Below are 26,852 nucleotides of genomic sequence, written 5' to 3' on the forward strand. Positions count from 1 at the left end.
TCTAAAAACATCAAACAAATTCTAAAATTAAAATTGGTAGTATAAAACAAAATTTGTAATCATTTTGCATGAGATTTCAATATTGACGTCCCCAAATTATGAATATATTATTATCCCTTTTCAATATCGGCATCCCTAAATTATGAATATTTTTTATATTTATTGATAAAAAAAATCAGAAACATCGGGAATATTTTCATCATTGATTAACCTACAAAGTACATTTTTGTCCAAAATGGATCATTGATCATTTTTCTGAAAGGGATTATTTCATCCTTCTAATCAAATAGAAGAAAACTAACAAGGAAATGAGACTGTTTAGGAAGTGATCCCAAACAGGGCCCTAATCTTATTTGCCACTTTCAGTTTAAGAAATGATCACAACTTCCCTGAAGGGATCATCTCATCCCTTTAACCTTGCCTGGTGACCCAGATCTTGCCGTACAAGAACCAAGCACCAATCTTAGAGCAAGTGTATGAGAGATCATGCACCCATATATGAAATAACCACCAATCTTTTTCTTAAATTTTCAGCAGTCTTCAAAATCCAATGCAAATGGTATAGTTATAACTATGGAATTGAGAGTTTTCACGGAAAACATGCTACAAAGAAAGCCCAGAAAGACAACATTTGACGAAGGGATCACTATCAGGACAACAGAAACTGAAACAAGTAACTAAACATACATGTATTCACCCCCTCGAACTGCATTTGCAGCCCCTTTCCTCTCTTCTTCCGCCTCCTTCTCCCTCTGCTTCCAGCTCTCATAGGCACGATCATCAGTGAGCAGTTCATGCCGACAGATTGGGCAAGAATTGTGCTTATCCTGCCAAAGCGAAATGTCCAGGAACGAGAAAGCCAAATTTTAGACAAATGGCAAGTGGAAGCATAAGAGGAGCTCTGAGTTTCTTCTCTAATATTATGATGAATAAGGATGAGGTACATTACCAGCCACGGCTTTAAACAGGGAGGGTGAAATGTGTGCTTGCAGGGCAACTCTTGCATTTTGTCATCTACAACGAAGTTCTCCTTGCAAATAGCACATTCTGCATCACCACTGAGCTTTGATAAGGCGTCTTCTGTAAGAGTAATAACTGGGAGATTCGCCACCACTTCTTTACTGGCAGGTGGTACTCTTGGGGCTCTAGTATCATTGTCCAGGATCTTAAACAGTAAACACGGAAATATTGATATGAGATGATGCCGGCTCCAATACCATTTTTTTTAACATTTTCAATGAAACCAATGATATCAATAACCTAACTGCATTTGAATAAGATAAAGCATAACAGCCACTTAGACCCAGAAGAGAGATTTTTGGATTTGCAATGATGAATAAGGATCGATATTTTTCAAGTAGCTTACAGATTTTGTACAAAAGCAACCAGTATTCTATTTTTCAGGTTTCCCTTTTTGGAAAATGAAGACCTAAGTGCTATATCTAAACAAATTTGTCAATCACTTCTACAAATCTACTTAGGCATTCAAATGAGAAGATGAATTTTCCATGCAATTTGATAAACAAGGGCAAAGAGGGGGAGGTTAGCAGTACCTCAGGCACAATATCCTGAAGGTCATCCATCAGCTGCAAAAGTATACTAGCAGCATTTTCTGATGTGATATTATTATTTTCTGTAAGACCATTGGCTGATTCTAAGTTAGAAAGTGTAGCAGCAGCTGTCAAGAGGTTGTTAGATTGCACCAGCCATTGGGGTCTTGGAGGCTCAGGATCCACAGTGAGATGTCCCTCGAAAAGGTATCCTAATCAAAAGATAAATAAAACCTTTAAACAAAACAATAAAAGCAAATCAAGATGAAATCTTTTTGTAAAGGCTAAACAGCAATGCTATTTGACCTCTATTAGCCCTATTTTCTGTTGTTTCCGAAGCTTCAGACAGATTCTCTACATGGTTCAGCTGCTGCCTAGCACCAGCAATGCAACTCTTCAAGTTCTCCTTCTCAGAAGAATCAGTCACCATGGATTCAGCCTGCTCAAAAAGCCTTAGCCCAGAAAGCCAGAACCCGGGAGCAGTGTATCTGGTCCTCAAAATAGTAGCAACCCGGCATACAACTGAATAAAACTGCAATAACCAGTGGATGATTTGTTCAATACAGAAGTGTTTCCACGGCCTCCTCAATGACAATTATCGTAATATATTACCCAGATAAGCAAAACTACTTAAAAACCCAGGCCCAAAGAAGGCTAAAAAATCAAAACTAGTACCAAAATTCACCTACAATTGATCATGAAAGAGGAAACAAAGTGTTTTTTTTTTTTTTTTTACACTCGGGTTTCTTCACATCGAGTATCTAAACTTGAATTATCAAGTAAATAAATAAATAAATTTGAAATTCCGGTGTTCTCCAAATGATATAAGAGAGAAAATCAAAGAAAAACAAATCACGCAAAGAGAAAATCCCAACTACACAACTTTTCCAATCCATCGACTAATTCAAGGAAAAATTCTTCAGTGTCGATGCTGGTGGTTTAAAATTTTTATTTTTTATTTCTTCTATTAGGGTTTCTTCATTCTTCAGGCGAAAAAATATATATCAAGTTTCTAAACTTCAATTAAGTCAGGATTTTCAGATTTTATCGAACAAAAAAAGAACACAAATCACAAGGAACGTCGAAGAGAATATAAATTGCAACATCCAATCCATTGAAAATCTTCCAAAACATCAGAAAATTTAGAAATCAAACAATTATACATAAAGCGATAATTGAAAAAAGAAAAGGGAACGAGAAATTGGATACCAATTTTCGCAGAGAAGGTGAAGAAGAAGAGTAGTGGTCAACAAGCAGAGACTTAATCGATAAAACGGCTTCCTCGAACATCTGCTTCTTCCCAAGCTGTTTCTGCAATTCCTGCAATTGTTGCTTCAAGTTCTCCTCTGACGACGACGCCATTTTCTCTCAATTGTCTGCAATTTCCTCTTCTTCGCCTTCTTGGCTTCACCTCGCTTTATATGATCAATTTCTTGCAGAGGGGGAAACCGACAAATCGCCTCCAACCCAACGATCTCAAAAATAATTAATAAATAAATAAGGAAAAAAAAAAAAAAACCCCCCTTAGGGATGAATTTGGAATCACTGGAGCATGTTGGCAAGATTTTCCAAATTAAAAATAAGTTTTAGGAATATTTTTTAATTACTTATAAGAATAAAAATATGTTTAAAATTTTAAATATATAAAACAGTTTTCTGAATTTATTATGGATCATGTAAAAATTTTAAAGTATATCTTTTGATAATATTTTTAAAAATATTTGAAAATTTTTAAAAACTAATTTTAAAAATATTTTTGAAAAAATATAAAATATTTAACAAAATTTAAAAACTAATTTTGAAAAATTGAATGATATTCCATCAAAGTGTTTGTTTAATTTTTTAAGAGTGTTTTTTAAATTTTGTTAAATATTTAAATTTAAAAAAAAATATTTTTTAAGCTAAAAATATTATTAAATAGACTCTTACGCAATATTTATATTCAATAAATAATTTATTGAAATGAATGAAAAGACCTTTGTGGACCCCATTTTGGGGTTTATTTTTGTAGGTGTTATTTTTGCTAGATGGAAGGTTTTTAGAAGGCAACGTGTCGCCTCAGGATTGGTCACTAGGAAATGACAACTTACTTGTTGGTGGAAGTGGGCATTTTCAGAGGATGCAATGAGAGAGTGACAGGTGTAGGGGAATATTCGGATACAGTTTTAAAGATTGTGAAGAGAGCTGCAAGCCGTTAGGGTGGAGTGGGGTTGGTGGCTTGAGGTGGAAAATAGCTTGAGGAGGAAGAAAGCTTGGTGGAGAAAAAGAAACGAGCTGAGAAAAAAAATGGATGAGCTTTTATAGAGAAGCTGAGGATGAGAGGAGGTTTTCTTTTTATGGGATTCAGGGGTTTTGAGTGAGAGTTGAGAAGATGTGTGATAGAAAAAGTGAACCAGTGGAGAGGGGATTTTAGCTTTAGTGAGGGCCATTCTAGAGAGAGTGAGAGAGGAGAAAGGGGTGTTTGGAACAGGAAAGACAAGAAGCAAAAGAGAGCAGTAAGGGAGGAGAAGCAAGAAATCAACTTGCCATCATTTTCCTTGTCTGGGTATGATTTCAACTTATTTTACATTTCCCGTTTTAAACTGTTCTCCTTTGTTTCTTGCTAGTTGTGGGTTCATCTTGGTGCTTGAAGGTGGACATATGATATTGTGCATATTTGTGAAATCTAAGACCAATTTTTATGCATTTTTTGTTGATTCTAATATGGTTGTTTTACTTTTGTTTATAAACAATTTGTGCATTTCTCTGTTCTGGAATGATTTGAATATGGATCCATCACTGAATCTGATTTTTAAAGATCATGGTCTTGTTTTCTTTTGATTCCACCTATATCCAGCCCATCGACATTTATGGAATGGAGCTAGATTTAACTGTGTTATTTCCGTTTGTGCATGCTCTATTTTTATTTTTACTTTCTCCTCTGTTTTTGGTATATTTGGAGTGTCGAGCGTCACGTTTGGGCTGGCCATTTTGGTTGGGTGCTTTTGAGAGTCTCATATGAGCCATTGAGCTAGTGAACAAAAGCATGAGAGATGTGGATAGCAGAGAATCTTCTTCCCAAGTGGGTAGTCAACAGATGTTAGGTTTACACAGGTTTGGATATAGGATTCAAGATTTCAGAGATGCTTGTGGGTTAAGAGAATGGATGAAGAGGGAAAGAAGTTCAGTTCTAAACGGAGGTTGAAGTAGACAGACTTCGGATTTGATTCAAATGATGTTGGGCCCTCTGGGTTTGCATTTAAGTTGAGGATACAGTCAAACCCACCCCATTGGTGACTGCTCAAAGGAACTTCAGAAGCTACCCATAAAGTTTTTTTTTTATCCTAGTGGAAATATTGTTGCATAGTGTGGAATGATAGAGTCATGCTCCAATATCAAAGACATGATCAAATACAATGTGGTCAGAAAGCAGAGAAAAATTTAGAGTGAATGAAGTAACCTTGTAGCTACCCTAACTTCTACCTCTTACATGACTCTCTTATTTTTTCAATCCATATCTTCCATTACCTACTACCCCTGCTTGGGAAACCCGTTTTCAGATGCTACACCTCCCATAGTTTCTTCCTCCATTCGTTATTTTTCTTCATCCAAATACATGGTTTGTTGTTTGATGTACAGGGGTGATTTGGTGTCCAAGGATGTGAATACAAATGTAGCCACCATCCCCCCACCTTTGCATGGCCATCTTGGTACACGACACCCTTTCTATATGCATGGTGATGTTACTAGCCCTGAAGTCGGTGTACATGCCTATGCTCCTGCCTAAGTTAAGAAAACCATGGAAATAACTTATTATTCAAGTGGAAAAAATTTTGTTGTTGGAGGGAGAAGGAAACAACAGCATCATAAGCCGCTATAGTGAATTACTCCAGAGAGTCAGGCAATCCCACCAAGTGTTGCAAGGCCAAGGACTCAGATTTCAGAGTTCATTTCAAGAATACTAGGGAGACTGCTCATGTCATTAGGAAGTTGCCTTTGGCTAAGGCCAAAAGGTATTTGGATGATGTTCTGGTCCACAAGCAAGCCATACATTTCACCCACTTCTGTAAAGGTGTTGGACAAATTGCTTAGACCAAGAACATGCATTCAAATGGGCAAGGACGCTGGCCTGTCAAATCTACTAAATACATCATAGTTTTGCTTAAATACGCCGAGAGTGATGCTGATTTGAAAGGTTTGGATGTTGATTCACTCTACATATCTCACATCCAAGCGAACCAAGCACAGAAACAAAGGCGCCGCACATACCATACTTGTAGGGACCCCTCCCTCCGAGAACACGTGGCACGCATCTTACAATGACACATGGCACGCATTGTCATCCGAGTCACCCTCATCCGGATCTCCCTATAAAGCGCACATGGCACACTTTTCCGGACTACCTCAAGGGAGACCAAACGACACTTATAAACATATCATCCGGACGGCTTACACAATACATCCGGATGATCAAGAAGATCAAACAACACTTATAAACGTATCATCCGGATGGCTTACACAATACATCCGGATTATCAACATATGCCATCCGGATACAATGCTCCGGATCATTGACTGAAGTAAGCAAGTCTCACACGTTACCGCAACAGCCTGGCATGGCCCACGTTCCGCAGCCTGCAGAGTGAGAGGACAAGATGAAGTGACAACAAGTCACTTCCTACGATCATTCCACATGGTCACTTCCCGCGATCTCTGACAGCCGCATCACCTACCACGATCTCTGTCAGCCGCCCGTAGGGTGGTGATGACCCTGCTGCCATCTAATATCATCTAATATCATCATGACCCTGCTGCCACATGGTCACTTCCCACGATCTCTGACAACAGCATTACCTACCACGATATCTGTCAGCCGCCCGTAGGGTGGTGATGACCCTGCTGCCATCTAATATCATCATGACAACATAAAATATCTCCCCACCATTAATGAGAGGAACAGTACTCCTGGCACTATATATAAACCTTCACACGAAGAAGAAGGTAATCCCCTGATGCCTAATAAAAGGTCAACTGATTTATCCCTCTCCCTAACCATGGCTAACAAAACCATCGAAGGGTGCGTCCGGACACCCTGTCCGGATGCCCTTTTTGCAGGTATAACGACTGGATCAAGAACCTATTTTGGTTGAAGTCGCGCATCCATCCATTTGGCAACTACGTGGATCGGCACTATATATAAACTTTCACACGAAGAAGAAGGTAATCCCCTGATGCCTAATAAAAGGCCAACTGATTTATCCCTCTCCCTAACCATGGCTAACAAAACCATCGGAGGGTGCGTCCGGACACCCTGTCCGGATGCCCTTTTTGCAGGTATAACGACTGGATCAAGAACCTATTTTGGTTGAAGTCGCGCATCCATCCATTTGGCAACTACGTGGATCGTCAGGAACGCGAGGCATCAACAATACTCATGGAAGAATCAACCCATATATGTCATCCCCATGCCATATCAAGTTGATTTCGTTCGAAAATGAGGAACCTATTAAAAAGGAGCCTGAAATTCAGTTGGCTACCAGCAAGTCCAAGAAGTCTCATGCAGTACACGATGGTGCATCTTCTTGAATGGCAGGTTGCTGATGAGGAGTTGAGAAAACTGAAGAAAGAGGTGAACAAAAAAGGCCTTCCTCTTCCAAGGATGGCCCTATAAAATCTCCCTTCCAAGAAAAAAACTAATGGTTTTGATGAGAGTCACACACCACCACCCTGAAGTCAAATAGATGAAGATGTGAAAAGACATAATGAGCTTCTAGAAGTGATAAAGGGAACGTCATTAGCTGACATCAGTGCAATTGTTGCCAGGCGTCGGAAGGACTTCACAAAAGAATCCTTTGTACATCTTCACACAGTCACTTTGACACTCAAAACGGGATTTGAAGGGAACCGCTTCGGCAATACTTTGAAATTGGGACTATGGGCCACTGTACAGAGTCTATATTCAGGCAACAACAATGATAGAACCTTCCATTATAGCGATTGAACTAGAGTTGACTCTCTCTACTGGGCCTACTGAATCTAATATACCAAGCCCATAACCTGGTTGCAAGGGAGAGTTATTTGATGCTAGTTCGAAAAAGAGGTCTCCACTGGATTTGCCTTCATTGCTTCTCTGTGGGAGGATAATTTGCTTTGGCATGCCATTGGTGCCTACTGATAGCAGTTGATTCTATTACCACGCCCATATCTTCATCTTTCAATACCTATTAAACCCATTTCCCTCACTACTTTCCACCACCCATTCCAGCATTCATCCCCCATTTGTTTATTTTCTATCTTCTCACGTACATGAAATCTATGTGCATGGCCACCTTCATCTCACCATTCTCCTAACCTTCATACCCCAACACACCCATCCCCATGCCCATCTAATCACTCCTCATCTGTCACACCCACTGCCAACAACTCATTCCACCACCATACCCATATTTCCATCTTTCAATACCCTATAAACCCACTTCTCTCACTACCCCTCCACTCATTCCACTACCAAACCAATTTTCCTCACTGCTTCTTCCACTTAAACTTCCTTCCATTCTCTCTCATACATATGCAGCCCGCATGCATGCTTATTCTCAATCTTGGCGTCTTCAACACTTGGTGGCTCTACGCTGAGAGATGGATAATGGTGGAGATTTCCGGGTTTTTATGTTGCAAACTAAGATTTCGACATAGCAGCAAGGAGAATCAAAGGAACACAGCAAAATGATGATATTGAAGATGGTCGAGGAGCTTTTAAAACCGTTGAAGGATTTAGAAATTCATATAATAAGATATGTTTCAGCAATAAAGATTTTGGCATAGATGTAGTCTGTGTTACTGAGCCCATCTTGTCATCTCTCAAGGGTTAATTGACGGAGGTATACCTGTCAGATTTTATTGCTAGAAGGCTCGAGGCAAAGGCTCTTGATGGCATGAATATATTTTCACCTGCACTAGAAGGATGCATATTAAAGTATCTGAGTTTTTCAAACGATGCTTTGGGTGAAGAGATTGGGGAATACTAAAGTGCATACAAGGTTTCTAACTGGCTTTTTGGAAAAATATAACCCTGAGAAGGTTTTGGATACTCCAATTACAGAGGCTGGCTTTACTGGGATTGGAGTTGGCGCCCAGCACTCCCAGTGTAATATAACTGGGTATGGCTCCTACTCTGGGTTGAAAGCGTTGTCCCCATATTCATCTGAGGATGCCCATGGATTGCTAAAAGTTGTTATGAGAGACCTTGATCCTGTTGTTTTCCTTGAAAATGAGTTGTTGTATGGTGAATCTTTCCTTGTCTCAGCAAAAGCTCTTGATTCCAGTGTATGATCATTTCAGTACCATTGATTTCCTTACCAATTGTCATGTTTGCTTCATTCTATTTAATAGAAACCCTTTTTAGGGGTTTAGAGGGGTGTTACGATTTTTACCATACCTTTCCGATAAGTAACCTAACCCCCGAGCCCAGATTTGGTTTTTCACAGATCATCTTTTCCAAATGAGACATCACACTTATGATTTTCTTTCTTATTTTGTTTTCTCTTTAAAAATAAAACAAAAATAAGTAATAACTCCAAATCATTTTCTAAAAAATAAAAAACGAGTTTGACATCGAGTGGAAACGCATGTGTAGAAATGTGGGGTCCACAACCTTATATTTGTAAATCTAACATTTTTTAATTTTTATCTTAAAAAATAATTTATTTTTGATATAAATATCCTCCAACATCTTGATTATTTACACATGTGTTAAGATAAAATATTATTTTTGAAAAAAAAAAAAGAGGATATTTTTATCAAAACCTATTATTTTTTAGGGTGAAAAAAAGTAGAGAATTAAATTTACAAAACGATGATGATTTAAAGACCATTTGATAGTGATTTTTTAGGAAGTGTTTATAACAATTTTAATACTTAAAATTTTTTATCATTCAAGTGTTTAAAATGTTAAAAACACTTTCTAAAATCACTTTCAAACATTTTTTAACATTTTTATTTCTAATATTTTTAACACTTGAATGATAAAAAATTTCAAGTATTAGAAATATTAAAAACGTTTTCTAAAATCACTATCAAACGAACTTTTAATCTCTTTTAATCAAACAATCATATATTCAAAGTGTTTTTGATAAGTGTTTCTAGAATAACAATCAATAAACTATTTATCCAACAAATATATAAGTAATTTTTACGAGTATGTTTTTTTATCTTTTTTCAAAAATACTTTTTATGCTATAAGTAGTTTTTAAAAATACCCTTATTGTAAAAATTTCTACTTCATAATAAACTTTAAGAAAATTATTCTGAATAAAAACTTAATTAAATGCATTACTAAAGTGGTATTTGTTTTTTTTTTTTTTTGTTAAATAGAAAATATTAAATTATTTAATTTTTTTTTAATTCAACTAAATGCAAACTTGTTATTAATGAGTTCAGGTTACTTACATTGTTTAATATCAAAAAGCTATTTTAGTTGAATAAAAAAATCAAAATAAATATCACGTAAGATTAAAAAAAAAATAATAATAATTTGCAAATAAATTCTTAACATTTTTCTATTACAGAAGCTCTCAACTTATATTAATATCAGCTTAGAGCTTTTATTACATATTATAGTAATATATTTTATTTGACTTAATTATAATTAAAAATATTTTTAATGAATGTAAAGGATGTTTGATAAAATTTAATATTTATTACTTAATAACTTAAATTGATTTTAAGTTAAATTTTTATAAATTAAAATTAAGGCAAATAAGGTTGAATAATAATGAAGGTTGTGGAATAACAAAAACAATAGTGAAGGTAACAAAAACAAATAAGAGAAAACAAAAGTAAAATATAAATATAGACTTAAAAATAAGTTAATTGTTTTTATTTATTACTTAAAATTGTTTTTAATTTTTACTAATCATATTTAATTTATTTAAGTCATTTTAAACTATTAAATTGATTTATCAAATGCTCACTAAATCTATAAAAAGTTGTTGTAAAATAAAAAATAAAAATATATATAGAAAGACTAATTTTATTTATGACCTTTTAATTTGGAAGTGAGATTGCTATAAAGGGGTCGTTTCCGAAGCTTCAGACGGATTTGGATTCAGCCTGCTCAAAAAGCCTTAGCCCAGCAAGCCAGAACCCGGGAGCAGTGTATGTGGTCCTCAAAATAGTAGCAACCCGGCATACAACTGAATAAAACTGCAATAACCAGTGGATGATTTGTTCAATACAGAAGTGTTTCCATGGCTTCCTCAATGACAATTATCGTAATATATTACCCAGATAAACCCAGGCCCAAAGAAGGCTAAAAGATCAAAACTAGTACCAAAATTCACCTACAATTGATCATGAAAGAGGAAACAAAGTGTTTTTTTTTTTTACACTCGGGTTTCTTCACATCGAGTATCTAAACTTGAATTATCAAGTAAATAAATAAATAAATAAATTTGAAATTCCGGAAAATCAAAGAAAAACAAATCATGCAAAGAGAAAATCCCAACTACACAACTTTTCCAATCCATCGACTAATTCAAGGAAAAATTCTTCAGTGTCAATGCTGGTGGTTTAAAATTTTTATTTTTTATTTCTTCTATTAGGGTTTCTTCATTCTTCAGGCGAAAAAAATATATATCAAGTTTCTAAACTTCAAAATTAACTCAGGATTTATGAGATTTTATCGAACAAAAAAAGAACACAAATGACAAGGAGCGTCGAAGAGAATATAAATTGCAACACCCAATCCATTCAAAATCTTCCAAAACATCAGAAAATTTAGAAATCAAACAATTATACATAAAGCGAGAATTCAAAAAAAGAAAAGGGAACGAGAAATTGGATACCAATTTTCGCAGAGAAGGTGAAGAAGAAGGGTAGTGGTCAACAAGCAGAGACTTTATCAATAAAACAGCTTCCTCGAACATCTGCTTCTTCCCAAGCTGTTTCTGCAATTCCTGCAATTGTTGCTTCAAGTTCTCCTCTGACGACGACGCCATTTTCTCTCAATTGTCTGCAATTTCCTCTTCTTCGCCTTCTTGGCTTCACCTCGCTTTATATGATCAATTTCTTGCAGAGGGGGAAACCGACAAATTGCCTCCAACTCATCGATCTCAAAAATAATTAATAAATAAATAAGAAAAAAAAAAAACCCTTAGGGATGAATTTGGAATCAGTGGAGCATGTTGGCAAGATTTTCCAAATTAAAAATAAGTTTTAGGAATATTTTTTAATTACTTATAAGAATAAAAATATGTCAAAAATTTTAAATATATAGAACAGTTTTCTGAATTTATTATGGATCATGTAAAAATTTTAAAATATATCTTTTGATAATATTTTAAAAAAATGCTTTTAATTTTAAAAATATTTTTGAAAAAATATAAAATATTTGACAAAATTTAAAAACTAATTTTGAAAAATTAAATGATATTCCATCAAAGTGTTTGTTTAATTTCTTAAAATTGTTTTTTAAATTTTATCAAATATTTAATTTTTTTTAAATATTTTTTAAGCTAAAAATATTATTAAATAGACTCTTCATATGCACTATTTATATTCAATAAATAATTTATTAAAATGAATGAAAATATGTTATATTTGAAAATCTAATATTCTTTAATTTTTATCTTAAAAAATAATTTACTTTTAACATAAATATCCTGCAACATCTTGATTATTTACATATGTTTTAAGATAAAATATTATTTTTGGAAAAAAAATGAGGACACTTTTATCAAAATCTAATTTTTTTAGGGTTAAAAAAAGTAGAGGATTAAATTTACAAAACGAGGATGATTTAATCAAATAACCTAATATTCAAAGTGCTTTTATAAAAGTGCTTCTAGAATAACAATTAATAAACTATTTATCCAACAAATATTACAAGTAATTTTTTCAACTTCTTAAGAGTATTTTTTTTATATATTTTTTTCAAAATACTTTTTATATTATAAGTAGTTTTTAACAATACCAGCTGCTATTGTAAAAATTTCTACTTCATAATAAACTTTAAGAAAATTATTTTGAATAAAAACTTAATTAAATGTATTACTAAAGTGGTGTTTGTTTTTTTGTTGATATAAAATGCTAAAATATTTGGATTTTTTTTAATTCAGTTAAAAATAATTGTTAATATCAATTAATATAACTAAAGTAAACTTATTAATTGTTATTAATAAGTTCAGCTTACTTATATTATTTAATATCAATAAATTATTTTAGTCCAATCAAAAAATAAAAAAATATAGAAAAAAACATTTTATAAATAAATTCTTAATATTTTTCTATTAAAGAAGCTCTCAACTTATATTAATATCAGCTGAGAGCTTTTATTATATATTATAGTAATATATTTTATTTGACTTAACTATAATTAAAAAATGTTTTTAATGAATGTAAGGGGTGTTTGGTAAAATTCAATATTTATTACTTAATAATTTAAGTTAAATTTTATTTAAGTTATTTATTTAAATTTTATTATTTGATTTTTATTTTAAGTATTAATGTTATTTGATAAAATTAACTTAAAATTTATTTTAAATCATCAATTTGATATATTTATCCTTATAAATTAAAATTATGACAAATAAAGTTGAATAGTAATAGAGGATGTGAAATAACAAAAGAAATCATGAAGGTAACAAGAACAAATAAGAATAAAAAGATAAAATATAAATGTAAACTTAACAAAAAGTTATTCGTCTTTACATATTACTTAAAGTTGTTAAGTCATTTTAAATTATTAAGTTGATTTATCAATTTAAATCTATAAAAATGTGTTGTAAAATAAAAAATATAAAAAAAACATATAGAAAGATTAATTTTATTTAACCTTTTAATTTGGAAGTGAGATTGCTATAAAGGGTTGTTTGGAGAATGGTAAACATATAAAAAGGAATTGAATTTCTTTATTTGATTATTGTAAAAAGTATGATAAAAAATTAAATATAAATAAAAATTATATTTTTCATTATTTTTTCTCGTATTTTTTCCCTACAACGGAGCCCAAATTCCTTCAGATTTACTTCAATTTCCAAATTTCCATGTCAACAAACATGAAATTACAAGGTTTTTTTTTTTCCTCTCGATTCCAATAAAGCCCATGTCCAAACACGGCCTCAAACCATTTTCAACATATTTTCGTGGTCTCTCCCCGAACGGAGCCCCAAGTCTCAACCCGAGATCTGAGAGCAGTTCCTCGCTCTCTTTTCCTCCGTTTTCCCCCAACAAACGGCATTTTTCCCTTGCGTTTCCTTGTAATCTCTGTTTGGAGGACTCAGAATCTGTTTTTCTCTAGAATTCTGGTTCCGATCTGGTATGGTTTATCTCTTGCTCTCTAGATTCTCGAAGCAAAGTTACCGTTTTTCGTTCTTCTATTCTTTTTCCAGATCTCTCAGATCTAGTAGATTGATGATTTTAAATTCTGTTTGGTTGCTGGGAAAACAATGAGGAAAGTGGCGGAAAATGGAACGTTGAATCTGGTGTTCCATTTGTGGCGGGGTTTGGTTCAGTTGATAGGAGGCTTGTTATAGTGAAAACCTAGGATTCGACCCCTTAGTTTGTTTTATTTTTGTGCATTTTTTTTCCTCAGGATCCGAACTAGAGAATTAATGTTGTTTCTCCGTGTGGTGCGAATTTCGATTAGTGATCTGATCTGTGAGAATTTCGTTGGTGCATCGGAAGCAGATCTTCCAAAATGGAGAAATCTTGTTTCTTTTCTTTTCGTACTGGACGAGGGGACCTAGTTGAGCGTTACTGCACTTCGAGTGGTCACTCTAATCTGCAGTGAATAGATTGTGGTTTTCGATTTTTATGCTTGATCTGAATTTAGGGAAATGACTGGTATCAGGAATTGTAGGATCCAACACCTTGCTTTTTCTTTATTTTCATGCGCCCCCTTCGCACCAATTCAATTTCAGTTATTCATAAGATCTCTGAGAAATTCAGTGCTGCATCAGAAGAAAACCCTTCAAAAGGGACAACTATTGTTTTTTTTCCTCTCCTACTATATATGAGAAATCTAATTGAGCATTAATATAGTTGGAGCTGTTACACATAGCTGAGGTTGTTTTCTTATTGGATCTATGCCTGATCTGATTTCAAGATATTTACTGTGTTATGAGAATAAACAAATAAAAAATTGTGAAAGCAAAGGATTCAACATTTTAATTTTTTTTTCAGTTTCCTGCATTTTTTCTCTCTGGAACCAAAAAGGGATAACTAATGTATTGATTAGTCTGAGCTAAAGTTGTTGTTTGTCTGATTCTAGTTTTTATCGTTGATCTGATTGCTCATTGCCGAATTGAAGTTCTTAGATTCTGATTTTGGATTTTCATGGTTGATCTGAATGTAGAGAAATCAACTGTGTAAGTAGAAAAAAGAAAATCAAAAGTGCAGAAATGATAAGATTCAACATTTCAATTTGTTCTATTTTCCTCCATTTTCTCAGGAACCTAACAGAGAACTAATGTATCAGATTATTCTGAGTCCAAGTTGTTAAATATGTGGCACAGATATCAATTGTTGATCTTATATGTGAGATCATTGCTTCATTAGAAAAAAACCACCTCTAAAATGGGAAACTCTTGTTTCTTTTCTTTTCATACTATTCTTTAGAAATGTAATTGGCATTAATGTGCTTTAACTGGTTACTTTAAGCTGAAGTTGTTAGATTTTGGTTTTGGATTTTTGCACTTGATCTAAACATAGGGAAATTGACTGTGTTATCAGAAAAACAAACAAAAAATGGAGAAATCTTGTAGTCTGCTCATCTACTTTGACAAAGGGACCCCTGCTATTGCAAATGAGATAAAGGAAGCGCTTGAAGGCAATGATGATTATGCAAAGATTGAAGCCATGAAAAAGGCAATCATGCTTTTGTTGAATGGTGAAACCTTACCTCAGCTTTTCATCACTATAGTTCGATATGTATTGCCATCTGAAGATCACACAGTCCAGAAACTGTTACTTCTTTATTTGGAGATTATTGAGAAAACTGATGCAAAAGGTAAGGTTATGCCCGAAATGATTTTGATTTGCCAGAATCTGAGGAATAATCTTCAGCACCCCAACGAGTACATCCGTGGTGTAACATTAAGGTTTCTTTGCCGATTGAATGAGGCTGAGATAATTGAGCCTTTGATCCCTTCTGTTTTGCAAAATTTGGAGCATCGACATCCATTTATTAGGAGAAATGCAATTCTTGCTGTAATGTCAATTTATAAGCTTCCACAAGGCGAGCAGCTTTTGGTTGATGCACCTGAAATGATTGAAAAGGTTCTTTCTACGGAGCAGGATCCATCAGCAAAAAGGAACGCATTCCTTATGCTTTTCACTTGTGCCCAGGATCGTGCTATTAATTATTTACTAACCCATGTTGATAGGGTTCCAGAATGGGGAGAATTGCTTCAGATGGTTGTGTTGGAATTGATCCGAAAAGTCTGCAGAACCAACCGGGGAGAGAAGGGAAAGTACATAAAGATCATTATATCTTTATTGAATGCCCCTTCAACAGCTGTTATTTATGAATGTGCTGGAACTCTTGTTTCTTTGTCCTCTGCTCCTACGGCAATTAGAGCTGCAGCCAACACCTATTGTCAGCTTCTTCTCTCTCAGAGTGATAACAATGTGAAACTTATTGTACTTGATCGCCTTAATGAACTCAAGTCTTCTCATAGAGAAATTATGGTTGACATGATAATGGATGTGCTCAGGGCACTTTCAAGTCCAAACCTTGACATTAGAAGGAAGACACTTGATATTGTGCTTGAGTTGATAACTCCACGGAACATCAATGAGGTTGTTCTTACCTTAAAGAAGGAAGTTGTGAAGACTCAGAGTGGAGAGCTTGAGAAGAATGGGGAGTATCGGCAAATGCTCATCCAAGCAATTCATTCTTGTGCAATTAAGTTTCCTGAAGTGGCAAGCACAGTGGTTCATCTGTTGATGGATTTCTTGGGAGACAGCAATGTGGCTTCAGCTATCGATGTGGTTGTTTTTGTGCGAGAGATAATTGAGACCAACCCAAAACTTAGGGTCTCAATAATAACTAGGCTGTTGGACACTTTCTACCAGATCCGAGCTGCACGTGTTTGCTCATGTGCTCTTTGGATCATTGGAGAGTATTGTCTCTCACTCTCTGAGGTTGAGAGTGGTATTACAACCATTAAACAGTGTCTTGGGGACTTACCTTTCTTCTCTGTCTCTGAAGAAGGGGAAGCTTCTGATTCTTCAAAGAAGGTTCAGCAAGTGAATGCCACAACTGTTTCTTCCAGAAGACCAGCTGTCCTTGCTGATGGGACTTATGCCACCCAGAGTGCCGCCTCTGAAACTGCTTTCTCACCTCCTACCCTTGTTCAAGGATCCTTGTCTTCTGGGAATTTGAGATCCCTTCTTCTCACTGGTGACTTTTTTCTGGGGGCAGTTGTGGCCTGCACACTGACAAAGCTTGTTTTGCGATTGGAAGAGGTTCAGCCATCAAAAGCTGAAGTTAACAAAGTATCTAGCCAAGCATTATTGATCATGGTCTCAATGCTGCAATTAGGGCAATCTTCAGTTCTTCCTCACCCAATTGATAATGATTCTTATGATAGGATTGTTCTCTGTATAAGATTGCTTTGCAATACTGGTGATGATATCAGGAAGATATGGCTGCAGTCTTGCCGCCAGAGTTATGTTAAAATGCTGGCAGACAAACAGTTAAGGGAAACAGAGGAGATAAAAGCAAAGGCTCAGATCTCTTATGCCCAGCCAGATGACCTCATTGACTTTTACCATTTAAAGAGCAGGAAGGTAAGAAAACTGTGCATTTGTTTCCTATCATATCTTCAGAAATTTAATAAGATGATATTCATTTATGAAATAAGTTGCTTCATATCTCTATTTAACTCTTAGGTATGATTATTTAAGGCAGTTGCTCAAAGGTTTCCCATAAAAACCCCCCTTGAAGTTTCATCCCAGCTTCGGGAATGCGTATGTGTTTATTTATTTGTTTATTTGCCTACATGTTGAACCTGGAACATCCCCATCCCCACCCTTTACTCCTTTCCCACCTGAGCTAGGCATCAGGGGAATGTTTTTCCATCTAGGATCAAGTTTACCGGCAAATATGACCATTAGACATCAAGTTGTGATCTGTTATTTGTGAAAGCTTGTTGGAGATATTGGTCTTTAATTTTTATTGTTCTTCTCTCTGGATCAGCTGATAATGATAGGAGTTATTCTAGCAATGCATCTTATTTTATGCCATAATAGTGTACACATGTTTAATTGCATAACCTGTTATAACCTATGGTACTTACCACTAGGTTAGGATACTTTTATGCTAACTGTTTCTGTTCATTATGTGAGAATTACCACGTCTTCATGGTATTGTTTTTGCTGTTCAAAGCAGCTAAATAAATTGTTCCAGTGAGTTGGGAGGGCAATCCTTGCCCTAGTCGTTTCTTGCTTTTCGGAGTTGCCCTAGCATTTACTTTAAAAAATGGATCTGGATTCATATGTAGGGGTGGATGATATTTGTATTTATTTCCTGCGCTTGTGAGTAAAATTTATCAGGCTTCCATTCAAAGTATAAAGTTTCACAAGTTAGACCTTTTAATATTGTGTACTCCTACTTACCAAATGATTATGTGCTCTTAATAATTTTATTTTGTGTTTTTCTGTACGAAATGTAAATTTTTCTTGGAAAAGTATTTATATTTTTCTTCTATTTATTTTCCTTTATCTTTGAGGTCAAGGTTTTGGTTTTTCATAGATGTGTGTGATTTAAATCTCCACTTTGTTTCCCTAACTAGCTTCAACTTCCAGGGCATGAGTCAGCTGGAGTTGGAAGATGAAGTCCAAGATGATTTAAAACGTGCAACTGGAGAGTTCATCAAGGATGGGGATGATGCAAATAAGCTAAACCGCATTCTTCAACTCACTGGATTTAGTGACCCTGTATATGCAGAAGCATATGTGACAGTTCATCATTATGATATTGTCCTTGATGTTACTGTTATCAATCGAACAAAGGAGACCCTCCAGAATCTGTGCTTGGAATTGGCCACTATGGGTGATCTTAAACTTGTTGATCGTCCGCAAAACTATACTCTAGCTCCTGAATCAAGCAAGCAAATAAAGGCCAATATTAAGGTGTCTTCAACTGAAACTGGTGTCATATTTGGGAACATTGTTTATGAGACTTCAAACGTGCATGAGCGAATGGTTGTTGTCCTCAATGACATTCACATTGACATCATGGACTACATATCTCCTGCTGTTTGTACTGATGTGGCCTTCAGAACTATGTGGGCAGAGTTTGAATGGGAAAACAAGGTAAATCATCTAGCTGTCCTTCCATGATTTTCCCAAATGGTAACATCTGATCTAATGGGTACTTGAATCTTTTTGTTTATACCTTACATAGTTATTTTTGTGTGATTGAGATTACTTAATTCCAAGGTCCAAGGTTGATTGTTTGTAGAATCAAGTTGAGATTTTCTTGAGAATCAGTGAAGAGCCTTTTGTTTTGCTGCTGGATTTGAGAATTAAGACTAGCATTCATCTACTTATCTTTGTCTCTCTCTCTCTCTATTCTTTTATAGTATATCCATTTCCCCAATTGCTTTCCCTAATTCAAAAATTATGATATGTTTTTACGAAAAACTATTTTCTGGCCCAAATTTCACGTATTTTCGATCTATCACATACTCTAACCCTAGAAACCTAAGCCTTTTATTTTTTATTTTTCCATGGAATCCTATACTATAGGTTCTTTAGACAACTTGGACTTGATTATGCTGGAATATTATTTACAATTCCCTTTGCTTATAGAACATCTTCTGTAAAATGGTTGAAGAAAAATTGATATCTCTAAAAACATGATGCATGGTTGTGCACTCTATTGGTTTTTTTAAGAGAGAAAGGGCTGTCTGAAGTACTGATGGAGCCAGAAAGTCTGTGAGTCTATGGCTAACTGCTGAAATCCTTAAATAAATTATTAGTCTTTCTTATTCATTAGTTGAATTTTCATGGAGGAAAAAAGGCTGTAATTTTTTTTTTCTTGAATCTTAATTCCGTGATGTTTGTTAGATTGCTTTTAAAGTAGCTGCGGAAATTGTTATGCAACAGATAGCTGTTCTTTTGATCAGGAAAGGGACTTTCCCTAGTTTCTAGTTTTTACGCATTTTCCTTTCCTTAAAATATTTTTTTTATTTATTGTTCTCTTTTGCTAATGGTGGGGCAGTAGCTGGCATATTTTATAGTTAGCTTCCCAAGTAGGACATGAGAGCTTGGATTTGCTCCTCCAATAACTGAGCTAAATCCAACTTTTTTTCCTAATTTTTCTCTTTCTTGCTGCTACTAGGCCTGTAAGAAGCTCCTTTTACTTTCCTCCAATTGTCTGCAATGTTCCCCTGTTTGAGTTGCCATCGTTTTTCACTAGTGTTTGGATGGTAATTTGGATCTCAATGTTTAAGTGAATGTTCTGCATTGCAGGTTGCTGTCAACACAGTATTACAAAATGAGAAGGAATTTCTTGAGCACATTATCAAATCAACCAACATGAAGTGCCTCACTGCCTCGTAAGCTACTTTTCTCTCTCTCTCTCTCTCTTTCTGTTTGTGTGTTAATGCATGTTGACAACATGCCAATGTTCAGAAAAATATGGTCTTATTCTTGAAATGCGTCCAAACAAAGTTCCCACCACTGCCTAGATTCCACTGGGGAAGTGTCTGCTTCCAAAATAGTGTGGTTTGCTATGTTGATAACTACTATAATAAAGAAGAAAGAAAAGAGAAAATAGTGATTCCGGGGGTGAAATTCGTGTCCAAACACATCACTGCTTCTTCCTTGTCTTACCTAATACAACCCATTCATTTTTCATTCTCCTTGTTGGCTGGTTGGGTTTCAGGTCAGCACTGGATGGTGATTGTGGATTCTTGGCTGCTAACCTCTATGCAAAGAGCGTGTTTGGGGAGGATGCCTTGGTAAACATAAGCATTGAGAAACAGGCAGATGGGAAACTGAGTGGGTATATCAGGATAAGGAGCAAGACCCAGGGGATTGCTCTCAGTCTTGGGGACAAGATCACTCTCAAGCAGAAGGGAGGCAGTTGATGCGGTCTTTTTGTTATAGTTATTTCTATCAAACAGGTACTGCTTACTCTTCTATACCAGCCACATCAACCTCACTCTTTGCCAATGCAGTTGTTTTCCTGTTTCATAAAACTTTGATTTTTGCAGGTGCTTGCCTCCCAATTCTGAGGATTGGATCTGGCATTTTTGTTGTTCCCTTTTGGGTCGGTACGGAAATAGTTGTAATCGGGAAGCAAGATTATTTCATTTTGGAGCTACAAATCTGATGCGGAAGAAAAGGTTGCTGAACAATAAGGGCTTTCTCTCATCATGTCATGCCTTGTTGAAACATAGTTTTTCTCTGATTCTTTTACAACTTTTGATTGTAGTTAGTTTTTAGCGTGATGGCTTGTTCGAACCCTTTCCTATAGTTTTAAACCTTTGCCCACCTGTTTTGGAGGTGACATCTTTGTTTGGTTCATTACCAAGCAAGACATTTATGTTAGATAATTTTAAACATTTTTCCTTTCTCTATTTTCCTGGAATCACAACTCTTACCATGAGTCCCACGAGCAATGGAACTCTTCTCTTATGCTTAAGTGATTAAAAATGTTAAAAATATCTGTTCAAAATCATTGAAGAAAGCAGTGGTATTTTACGAAGGAGTTTTCATTAACTTTTACAATTAACCTCCCAATTTCAATCTGTTGAATTTTGCCTTTCAACAATTCAAATACATAATAATTATACTAAACAATTGATATCTCCTAGTCCATGGATTGCAAGTTTAGACCAAAATTTAACAAAAAAAAAAAAGGGGGGGAAGCGAAATGAGTTACATGTTCGTTCCTACAACATAAATGTCCTCTGAGGAGGTAGATCTCCACTCTTGCATCTCTGCATTTTCAGTTGTTTTTCTTCATCTAGCTTCAGTATTGGGGAATTAAAAAAAGAAACACTCTAGTCCCTGCAATCCATCCACAATTTGCAGCATTGTTTGCAGGAACCAGAAAAAATGTTACCAACTTCATGACTTGCAGAGCTTGAGCTTTCTGAAGAATGGCGATACAATGGATTTGGGGTAGGGCTTGGTAGCAAGACAAGTGGGAATGTTCTCAGGTTGTTCAATCCACAGCTTGTGAGCAATGCCACCTGCTCTCAGCTTCTCCACCAGGTTCTCCATCTGGGTTTCTCCCTTCACTTCAAGGGTTACCTACACTCTCCAAAAAACAGATTTCTTATGTTTACTGTTTGCAGTCCTCTATAAGTTTCGGCAATAGTACGGGATTCACACCCAAAACAAGTTGATTGAATTTGGGAAATTTTGGGCAAAAGTTTCTTCAATCAATATTTCTTAAATTTCGTATTCAAATCAACAAAATTTTCGAAGAACCATGTCACAAATTCAACAAAAAGATCGAACTTTTCACAGGATGCCAAACAAATCCTACAATCCAAACAACTGAAGGAAAGAAAATCGCGAACAAATACCTTATGCATTGAATCAATATTTTCCGGGCTGCAGTACTCGATCGTGTGGGGATCGTCTTTGTAAGCCCAAATCGCACACACTGAAGCATGGCAGCCCTGCGTGACGATGCTCCCCAGCGGCCACTTCTCGATCAGGTCTCGCCGGAGAACTACGTACTGCACCAGAATATCGGGGTTTGCCGCTTTTCCGTCGCTGGAGACGATGGCATTTGAGTCTGCGGCAGATTCGGTGCTCATTTGCTTGGAACTGAGTCGACTCGGTGTCCGAATTGGGAAAGAGAGTGACTCAGAAACCCTAAACCTAACCCTATGTTTTGGAGGAAAATGAGAAATGGAGGATGTAACCGGGCGGAGAGAGAACCCCGTCACCATGTGCGGCGAAGGGAAAATGTTAGGGTCACTCACCATAGCACCAAATTGCTGTGCGTCTCCCTTTGAAATTTTGTTATGGGCTATGGCCCATGGGACTCTCCCATACACTAGTTTTGATTGACCAAATGCATCAATACGATTCAATACGTTTTTCTTGGATTTGAATCGTTGATCTACATAACTGTTTAATAAATAAGTACTTTTTTAATTAACTTATATAACACAAATTGAACCTAAATCCACCCATTTAAAAATCTCATTGATTAACTTATTCATAACTTTAAATTATTTAATCTGTATTTGACTCATTTTAAACGAATAGGTTAATGGAGTCATAAATATAATTAATTAAAATATTAATCATATAGATTTACATAAGACCTAATTCAACTTAATTATTAAATAAAAAAATATAATTATTAAATGAATTACATGATGTGTTACCTGTTTAATAATTAGGTAGTATTTGAGTTTTTTTTTTACACGATTATCATTAGTGTTGGGTTTGGACCCAAATAATATAATATATAAGTTTTGACACGATACAATCATGACCCATCAATACAAATTATCACCTCTACACATAAATAACCCGACAAAGGAACTAAGGTTTGATATTTATTTGTTCCTATTAAAATAAATGAATAATTATTTCTAATTTGAAGAATCAAAAAAGTAGGATTAGGAGTGAAACTTTGAAAAAAAAAACTTTATTTCTTTTGAAAAAATAAAAATAAAAAGAAGCATCGATTTCCTATCTCCCATCTCGATCTTCCATATGACGATCTAAGGCACCCTTAGTATTAATAATATTTTTAAAATTAATCTATTTGTGTTATGGCAAAATCTCTCATTTTAAGCAAAGAGGGTGCTACTAGGTTTGGGTGAATAAATTGGTCTAATATGTGAACGTATTAAGATGGATTATATTTGCCTAGTGACAACAAACCATAAGGAGTCAAATTGTCATTAATTCCCATATTTTGATTCTTGATGATATTCTCCCATTTAAGCATCTATACATCTTACATAGGATGTATATCCATCATGACACAAAATCATAATTCATTGGGGCAATTAATGACCATAGACTATGTATAAACCTATCTATACGATAGGTAAGAAATGAAAATACTTTCCTATACAATAAATGATACACTTGATAATTTAAAAAGAATGTATGTTTAGATTTAGAAATTATATGCTATTGTTTAGAGAAATTGGGTACAAGATAGATTAATATTTAATAAAATATTTATTGATTTTGTAGGTCTTATCATTTGTTTCTATCCATTTAAAAATATAGAAGTTTTTAATAATTGAATATTTAGCATTGAAATATAGAAGTTTGTAGCTCCCGGTAAAATTAAGAGAAAATTAATACAAAATATTAATTATAAATTTATTAAAAAATGATTTTTCAATAACGTTTTTTAGAAAATTAAAATATCAAACATACTTAGAGTGTGTTTAATAATAATTTTAGGAAGTATTTCTAATTTTTCTAATACTTGAAAAATAAAATTTTTTAAATAAAAATAATAAAAACACTTTATAATATTATTATCAAACACATTCTTAGAACTCATTTAATAGTGATTATAAAAAACGTTTTTAACTTTTTTGTTAAATTTTTTTATCATTTAAGTGTAAAAAAAACTAGAAATGTTTTTTAAAATCATCATTAAACACGCTTTTAGAATTCATTTGACAATAATTTTAGAAAACACTTATAACTTAAAAAATGTTTTTGAAACAAAATCAAGTGTTTGCCAAAATTTAGAAAACACTTTAAAAATTTTGAAAAATAGTTAGTAAAGAATCACTTATAATGTTTTTTTAGATAAATAATTATAATTGATTCTCTTATAAATAATGTCAAATCAAACACTTTTACTAAAAATATTCTGAATAGAAACCATACCAAAGGAAAGGGGAAAACTTATTTCAACAACACTTTAATTATCGACAACACTTTAATTTGCGAAACATATTTAGCATTGTTTGTTTAGAGGAGTTGTAGGGTTTGGTATCACCGAAAAGCAAAGGGTGAGCTTTTGGCTCCTCCTTAACCAAACAAGGTCTTAGTAAAGTATGGTTATAAAATTTGATGCTAGATTTGCCAAATATAAGAACCACAAACCCTTCCTATAAGGGTTTGGAGTGTCCTAGAATATAAAGGTTACCCTTTAAGATAAAGGATCATATTTTGTAAGAAAGTTGAAGTTGGCAAGCATTACCTTATAAAAATAAAAATAAATAAATAAAACAAAAAATAATTGTGGGGATGCCATTTTTTGACAATTCCAAGGAGATTAGTGTTGAAAAAGGGCAATCTCAGTGGGCACCCACTTTTCATTGTCGTCTCTCACTCCCACCCAATATGAAAAGCCAATGTTACCCCTATTGTACAACCGCTTGGCCTCGTAAGATGGAGGGCGTTTTTGTCTTTACATAGATTATTCCCATATCCATATCAGAAATACAACACAAAAAGACATTAAATTTGTCAAAAAACACCAAATTTATTTATTTATTCGTTTATTTTTGGGTGGTTTTACAGATCTGCAAGAGAAAAACAGCTTGTTGATTTGAAGGTCTTGAACTTCCTCTGATGGAGTTTTTGTTCTCTGTCTTCTTCTTCGTCTTCTGATGAGTTGTTCTCTTGATTTGGGTCTTCTTTGAGGGTCAAAAGAGGCATTGAATTTGGGTTTTGCCAACTGTAGAAACCTGAATTTTTTCTCGACAGCTTGTATGCAATCAGGGTTCTTCTCCTCTTGTTGAATGGATTCTCTTCCTTCTGCAAATCCGCCACCGTGTTCACGTCTGATAGATTCGCAAACGACTTTGATCTTCCCGAGAAACAATTCGACAACCCCCTCCTGAGAAAACGAGAGAAAACGATAGAGAAAATGATGGAAAATCAGTTCATGGGAGCTGTTGTGTGGATTAATTCTGTTTCTGTTTGATTCCATGGAAAATGATGGGTTTTCGTCTGGAACTCACTTGATGGGAAGAGAGTCCTCCAGGGAACCCAGAGAAGCGAAGCCTGCGTTAGCCGATACGACGTCGTTACCTCCACCACCGCTTGATGAAACGACGTCGTCCCCCTCGTCGTCCTCGTCATCGCTGAGATTACCGAGCGAAGAAGCCTCCGACGACTCCTCCGGCTTCTCCGATCCGACGCCCCTCTTCCCCGATCCACTCAGAAACCCCCCTTTGTCCCTCTGGCCGGAAAAGCGACCCACCACCACGCCGCCTCCAACCTCCTCCTCCCTCTGCTTATCCTGCGTCATCCCGCCAACGTACGCCGGGATCGAAGACACCTCCACCATAACCTCCATGGCTGCTGCGGCTGCGCTGCGGCTCTGCTCCTCCTCCTCCTCCTCCTCCTCCTCCTCCTCGTCTTCTCCTTCTCTTGGGCTTCCAAATCAGGGGCGATGTCATCAATCGAGAGAGAAACACAGAGCGAGGAAAGGTGCGCACGTTTAGGGCCGAAGGGTGTGAAGGTTAAGGAGTTAGACGGGCAGAGAAACACCTGGTCTCCATGCACACAGTCAAGAGAGAAAGTAGAGAGAGAAAAATACCATAGAGACCACCTCTATCATTTCTCTATGTATATATAAATTATTATATATATAAATTATAGAGAGCGAAAGTAACGTGCCCCGGCGGCGCATCGACGGCCGGGTTTGACATGTTCAGATGACGTGGCACAGACACCGGGAAAAAAAATAAAAATCCACCCTCTTATCCTCTTTTATTTTCGCCTTTCCTTTTTTTGTTTTATCATTATATTCTTCCTAATTTTCATAAATAAATATCCTTACCTTTTTTTTTTAATATTAATTCATAAATTGACTTTATAATTGGATTATATGGATATTTAAATAAATATATTTTAAATTAAAATTTACCTTTTTGGATGACATATAGCAAATTAAATTATTTTTAATTATCTAAAATATATGGTAATTTTCCAAAAATTCCATTGTAATTTTCAATTTTATATTAAAAATAAATATAATAGCATACACAATATCTTATTGTAAAATATAATAAAATTATTTTTAAAATTAGTAATGCATTTATTTTCTATTTTTATAATTAAAATAAAAATTAAAAGTTACCCAAAAGTCAATAAATCACAAAAACAAACAAATAAATAAATAAAACACTTTTCACTTTTATTTAATTAATATTTTAAATTGTGTTGAGTAATTCACAAGTTTTATAAGATTCTTTTTATTTTAAAACAATTACAAATTGGATTAAAATATTAAATTTAAACCATCCAACATATTTGACTTAAATCCTTAACAACTTCCATTCGCTCTTACCCACAAACGAAATAATATAAAATAAAATAAAAAATGAAAAAACAAAAGCTTATGAGAATGGACAT

The 26,852-nt window shown here is 34.8% G+C and overlaps 5 protein-coding genes and 1 pseudogene across 6 annotated transcripts; 2 read left to right on the forward strand and 4 right to left on the reverse strand.

Annotated features, from left to right (window-relative positions):
* Positions 1 to 499: 499 nt before the first annotated feature.
* On the reverse strand, positions 500 to 3,126 carry LOC100247386 (E3 ubiquitin-protein ligase AIP2). Of its 2 annotated transcripts, XM_002282334.4 has the most exons (5): positions 2,760 to 3,126; positions 1,857 to 2,082; positions 1,554 to 1,762; positions 950 to 1,165; positions 500 to 827 (listed from the first exon to the last, which is right to left on the reverse strand). In XM_002282334.4, exons 1-5 carry the CDS (start codon positions 2,910 to 2,912, stop codon positions 678 to 680), a joined length of 954 nt encoding a protein of 317 aa, XP_002282370.1. In that variant the 5' UTR covers positions 2,913 to 3,126; the 3' UTR covers positions 500 to 677. The 2 variants fall into 2 exon arrangements, with proteins under 2 accessions (XP_002282370.1, XP_059592140.1); XM_059736157.1 differs by having other exon boundaries at positions 500 to 1,165.
* A 1,565-nt stretch (positions 3,127 to 4,691) lies between these two features.
* Positions 4,692 to 8,884, forward strand: LOC100252694 (large ribosomal subunit protein uL22y-like; annotated as a pseudogene).
* Positions 8,885 to 10,539: 1,655 nt separating this feature from the next.
* On the reverse strand, positions 10,540 to 11,645 carry LOC100242163 (E3 ubiquitin-protein ligase AIP2). Its single transcript, XM_002282357.4, has 2 exons — positions 11,372 to 11,645; positions 10,540 to 10,730 (listed from the first exon to the last, which is right to left on the reverse strand). The coding sequence occupies exons 1-2, from the start codon at positions 11,522 to 11,524 to the stop codon at positions 10,617 to 10,619; spliced, it is 267 nt and encodes an 88-aa protein (XP_002282393.1). The 5' UTR covers positions 11,525 to 11,645; the 3' UTR covers positions 10,540 to 10,616.
* Positions 11,646 to 13,583: 1,938 nt separating this feature from the next.
* On the forward strand, positions 13,584 to 21,118 carry LOC100242255 (coatomer subunit beta-1-like). The gene is made up of 6 exons (XM_002282374.4): positions 13,584 to 13,842; positions 15,258 to 17,318; positions 18,336 to 18,845; positions 20,007 to 20,092; positions 20,422 to 20,662; positions 20,753 to 21,118. The coding sequence occupies exons 2-5, from the start codon at positions 15,273 to 15,275 to the stop codon at positions 20,624 to 20,626; spliced, it is 2,847 nt and encodes a 948-aa protein (XP_002282410.1). The 5' UTR covers positions 13,584 to 13,842; positions 15,258 to 15,272; the 3' UTR covers positions 20,627 to 20,662; positions 20,753 to 21,118.
* Positions 21,119 to 21,237: 119 nt separating this feature from the next.
* On the reverse strand, positions 21,238 to 22,541 carry LOC100264456 (uncharacterized). The gene is made up of 2 exons (XM_002280425.4): positions 22,076 to 22,541; positions 21,238 to 21,797 (listed from the first exon to the last, which is right to left on the reverse strand). The coding sequence occupies exons 1-2, from the start codon at positions 22,481 to 22,483 to the stop codon at positions 21,612 to 21,614; spliced, it is 594 nt and encodes a 197-aa protein (XP_002280461.1). The 5' UTR covers positions 22,484 to 22,541; the 3' UTR covers positions 21,238 to 21,611.
* A 2,411-nt stretch (positions 22,542 to 24,952) lies between these two features.
* LOC100259275 (protein OXIDATIVE STRESS 3 LIKE 4) lies at positions 24,953 to 26,281 on the reverse strand. Its single transcript, XM_002280440.5, has 2 exons — positions 25,454 to 26,281; positions 24,953 to 25,329 (listed from the first exon to the last, which is right to left on the reverse strand). The coding sequence occupies exons 1-2, from the start codon at positions 25,789 to 25,791 to the stop codon at positions 25,005 to 25,007; spliced, it is 663 nt and encodes a 220-aa protein (XP_002280476.2). The 5' UTR covers positions 25,792 to 26,281; the 3' UTR covers positions 24,953 to 25,004.
* Positions 26,282 to 26,852: the final 571 nt, after the last annotated feature.

This window comes from Vitis vinifera, chromosome 4, assembly GCF_030704535.1.
Source record: "Vitis vinifera cultivar Pinot Noir 40024 chromosome 4, ASM3070453v1".
Taxonomy (NCBI): domain Eukaryota; kingdom Viridiplantae; phylum Streptophyta; class Magnoliopsida; order Vitales; family Vitaceae; genus Vitis; species Vitis vinifera.

Excerpts from the sequence above, each read along its gene's own strand:
- LOC100247386 (XM_059736157.1), bottom strand. The coding sequence starts at position 2,912 with ATGGCGTCGTCGTCAGAGGAGAACTTGAAGCAACAATTGCAGGAATTG. Across the intron at positions 1,763-1,856 it reads AGAAAATAGGGCTAATAGAG|GATACCTTTTCGAGGGACAT; the intron begins GTCAAATAGCAT and ends TCTTTTGATTAG. Across the intron at positions 1,166-1,553 it reads TTCAGGATATTGTGCCTGAG|ATCCTGGACAATGATACTAG; the intron begins GTACTGCTAACC and ends TTACTGTTTAAG.
- LOC100242255 (XM_002282374.4), top strand. The coding sequence starts at position 15,273 with ATGGAGAAATCTTGTAGTCTGCTCATCTACTTTGACAAAGGGACCCCT. Across the intron at positions 17,319-18,335 it reads ACCATTTAAAGAGCAGGAAG|GGCATGAGTCAGCTGGAGTT; the intron begins GTAAGAAAACTG and ends TTCAACTTCCAG. Across the intron at positions 20,093-20,421 it reads ATGAAGTGCCTCACTGCCTC|GTCAGCACTGGATGGTGATT; the intron begins GTAAGCTACTTT and ends GTTGGGTTTCAG.
- LOC100259275 (XM_002280440.5), bottom strand. The coding sequence starts at position 25,791 with ATGGAGGTTATGGTGGAGGTGTCTTCGATCCCGGCGTACGTTGGCGGG. Across the intron at positions 25,330-25,453 it reads GAGGACTCTCTTCCCATCAA|GAGGGGGTTGTCGAATTGTT; the intron begins GTGAGTTCCAGA and ends TCGTTTTCTCAG.
- LOC100242163 (XM_002282357.4), bottom strand. The coding sequence starts at position 11,524 with ATGGCGTCGTCGTCAGAGGAGAACTTGAAGCAACAATTGCAGGAATTG. Across the intron at positions 10,731-11,371 it reads CACCTTCTCTGCGAAAATTG|TTTTATTCAGTTGTATGCCG; the intron begins GTATCCAATTTC and ends TGGTTATTGCAG.
- LOC100264456 (XM_002280425.4), bottom strand. The coding sequence starts at position 22,483 with ATGGTGAGTGACCCTAACATTTTCCCTTCGCCGCACATGGTGACGGGG. Across the intron at positions 21,798-22,075 it reads ATATTGATTCAATGCATAAG|GTAACCCTTGAAGTGAAGGG; the intron begins GTATTTGTTCGC and ends TGGAGAGTGTAG.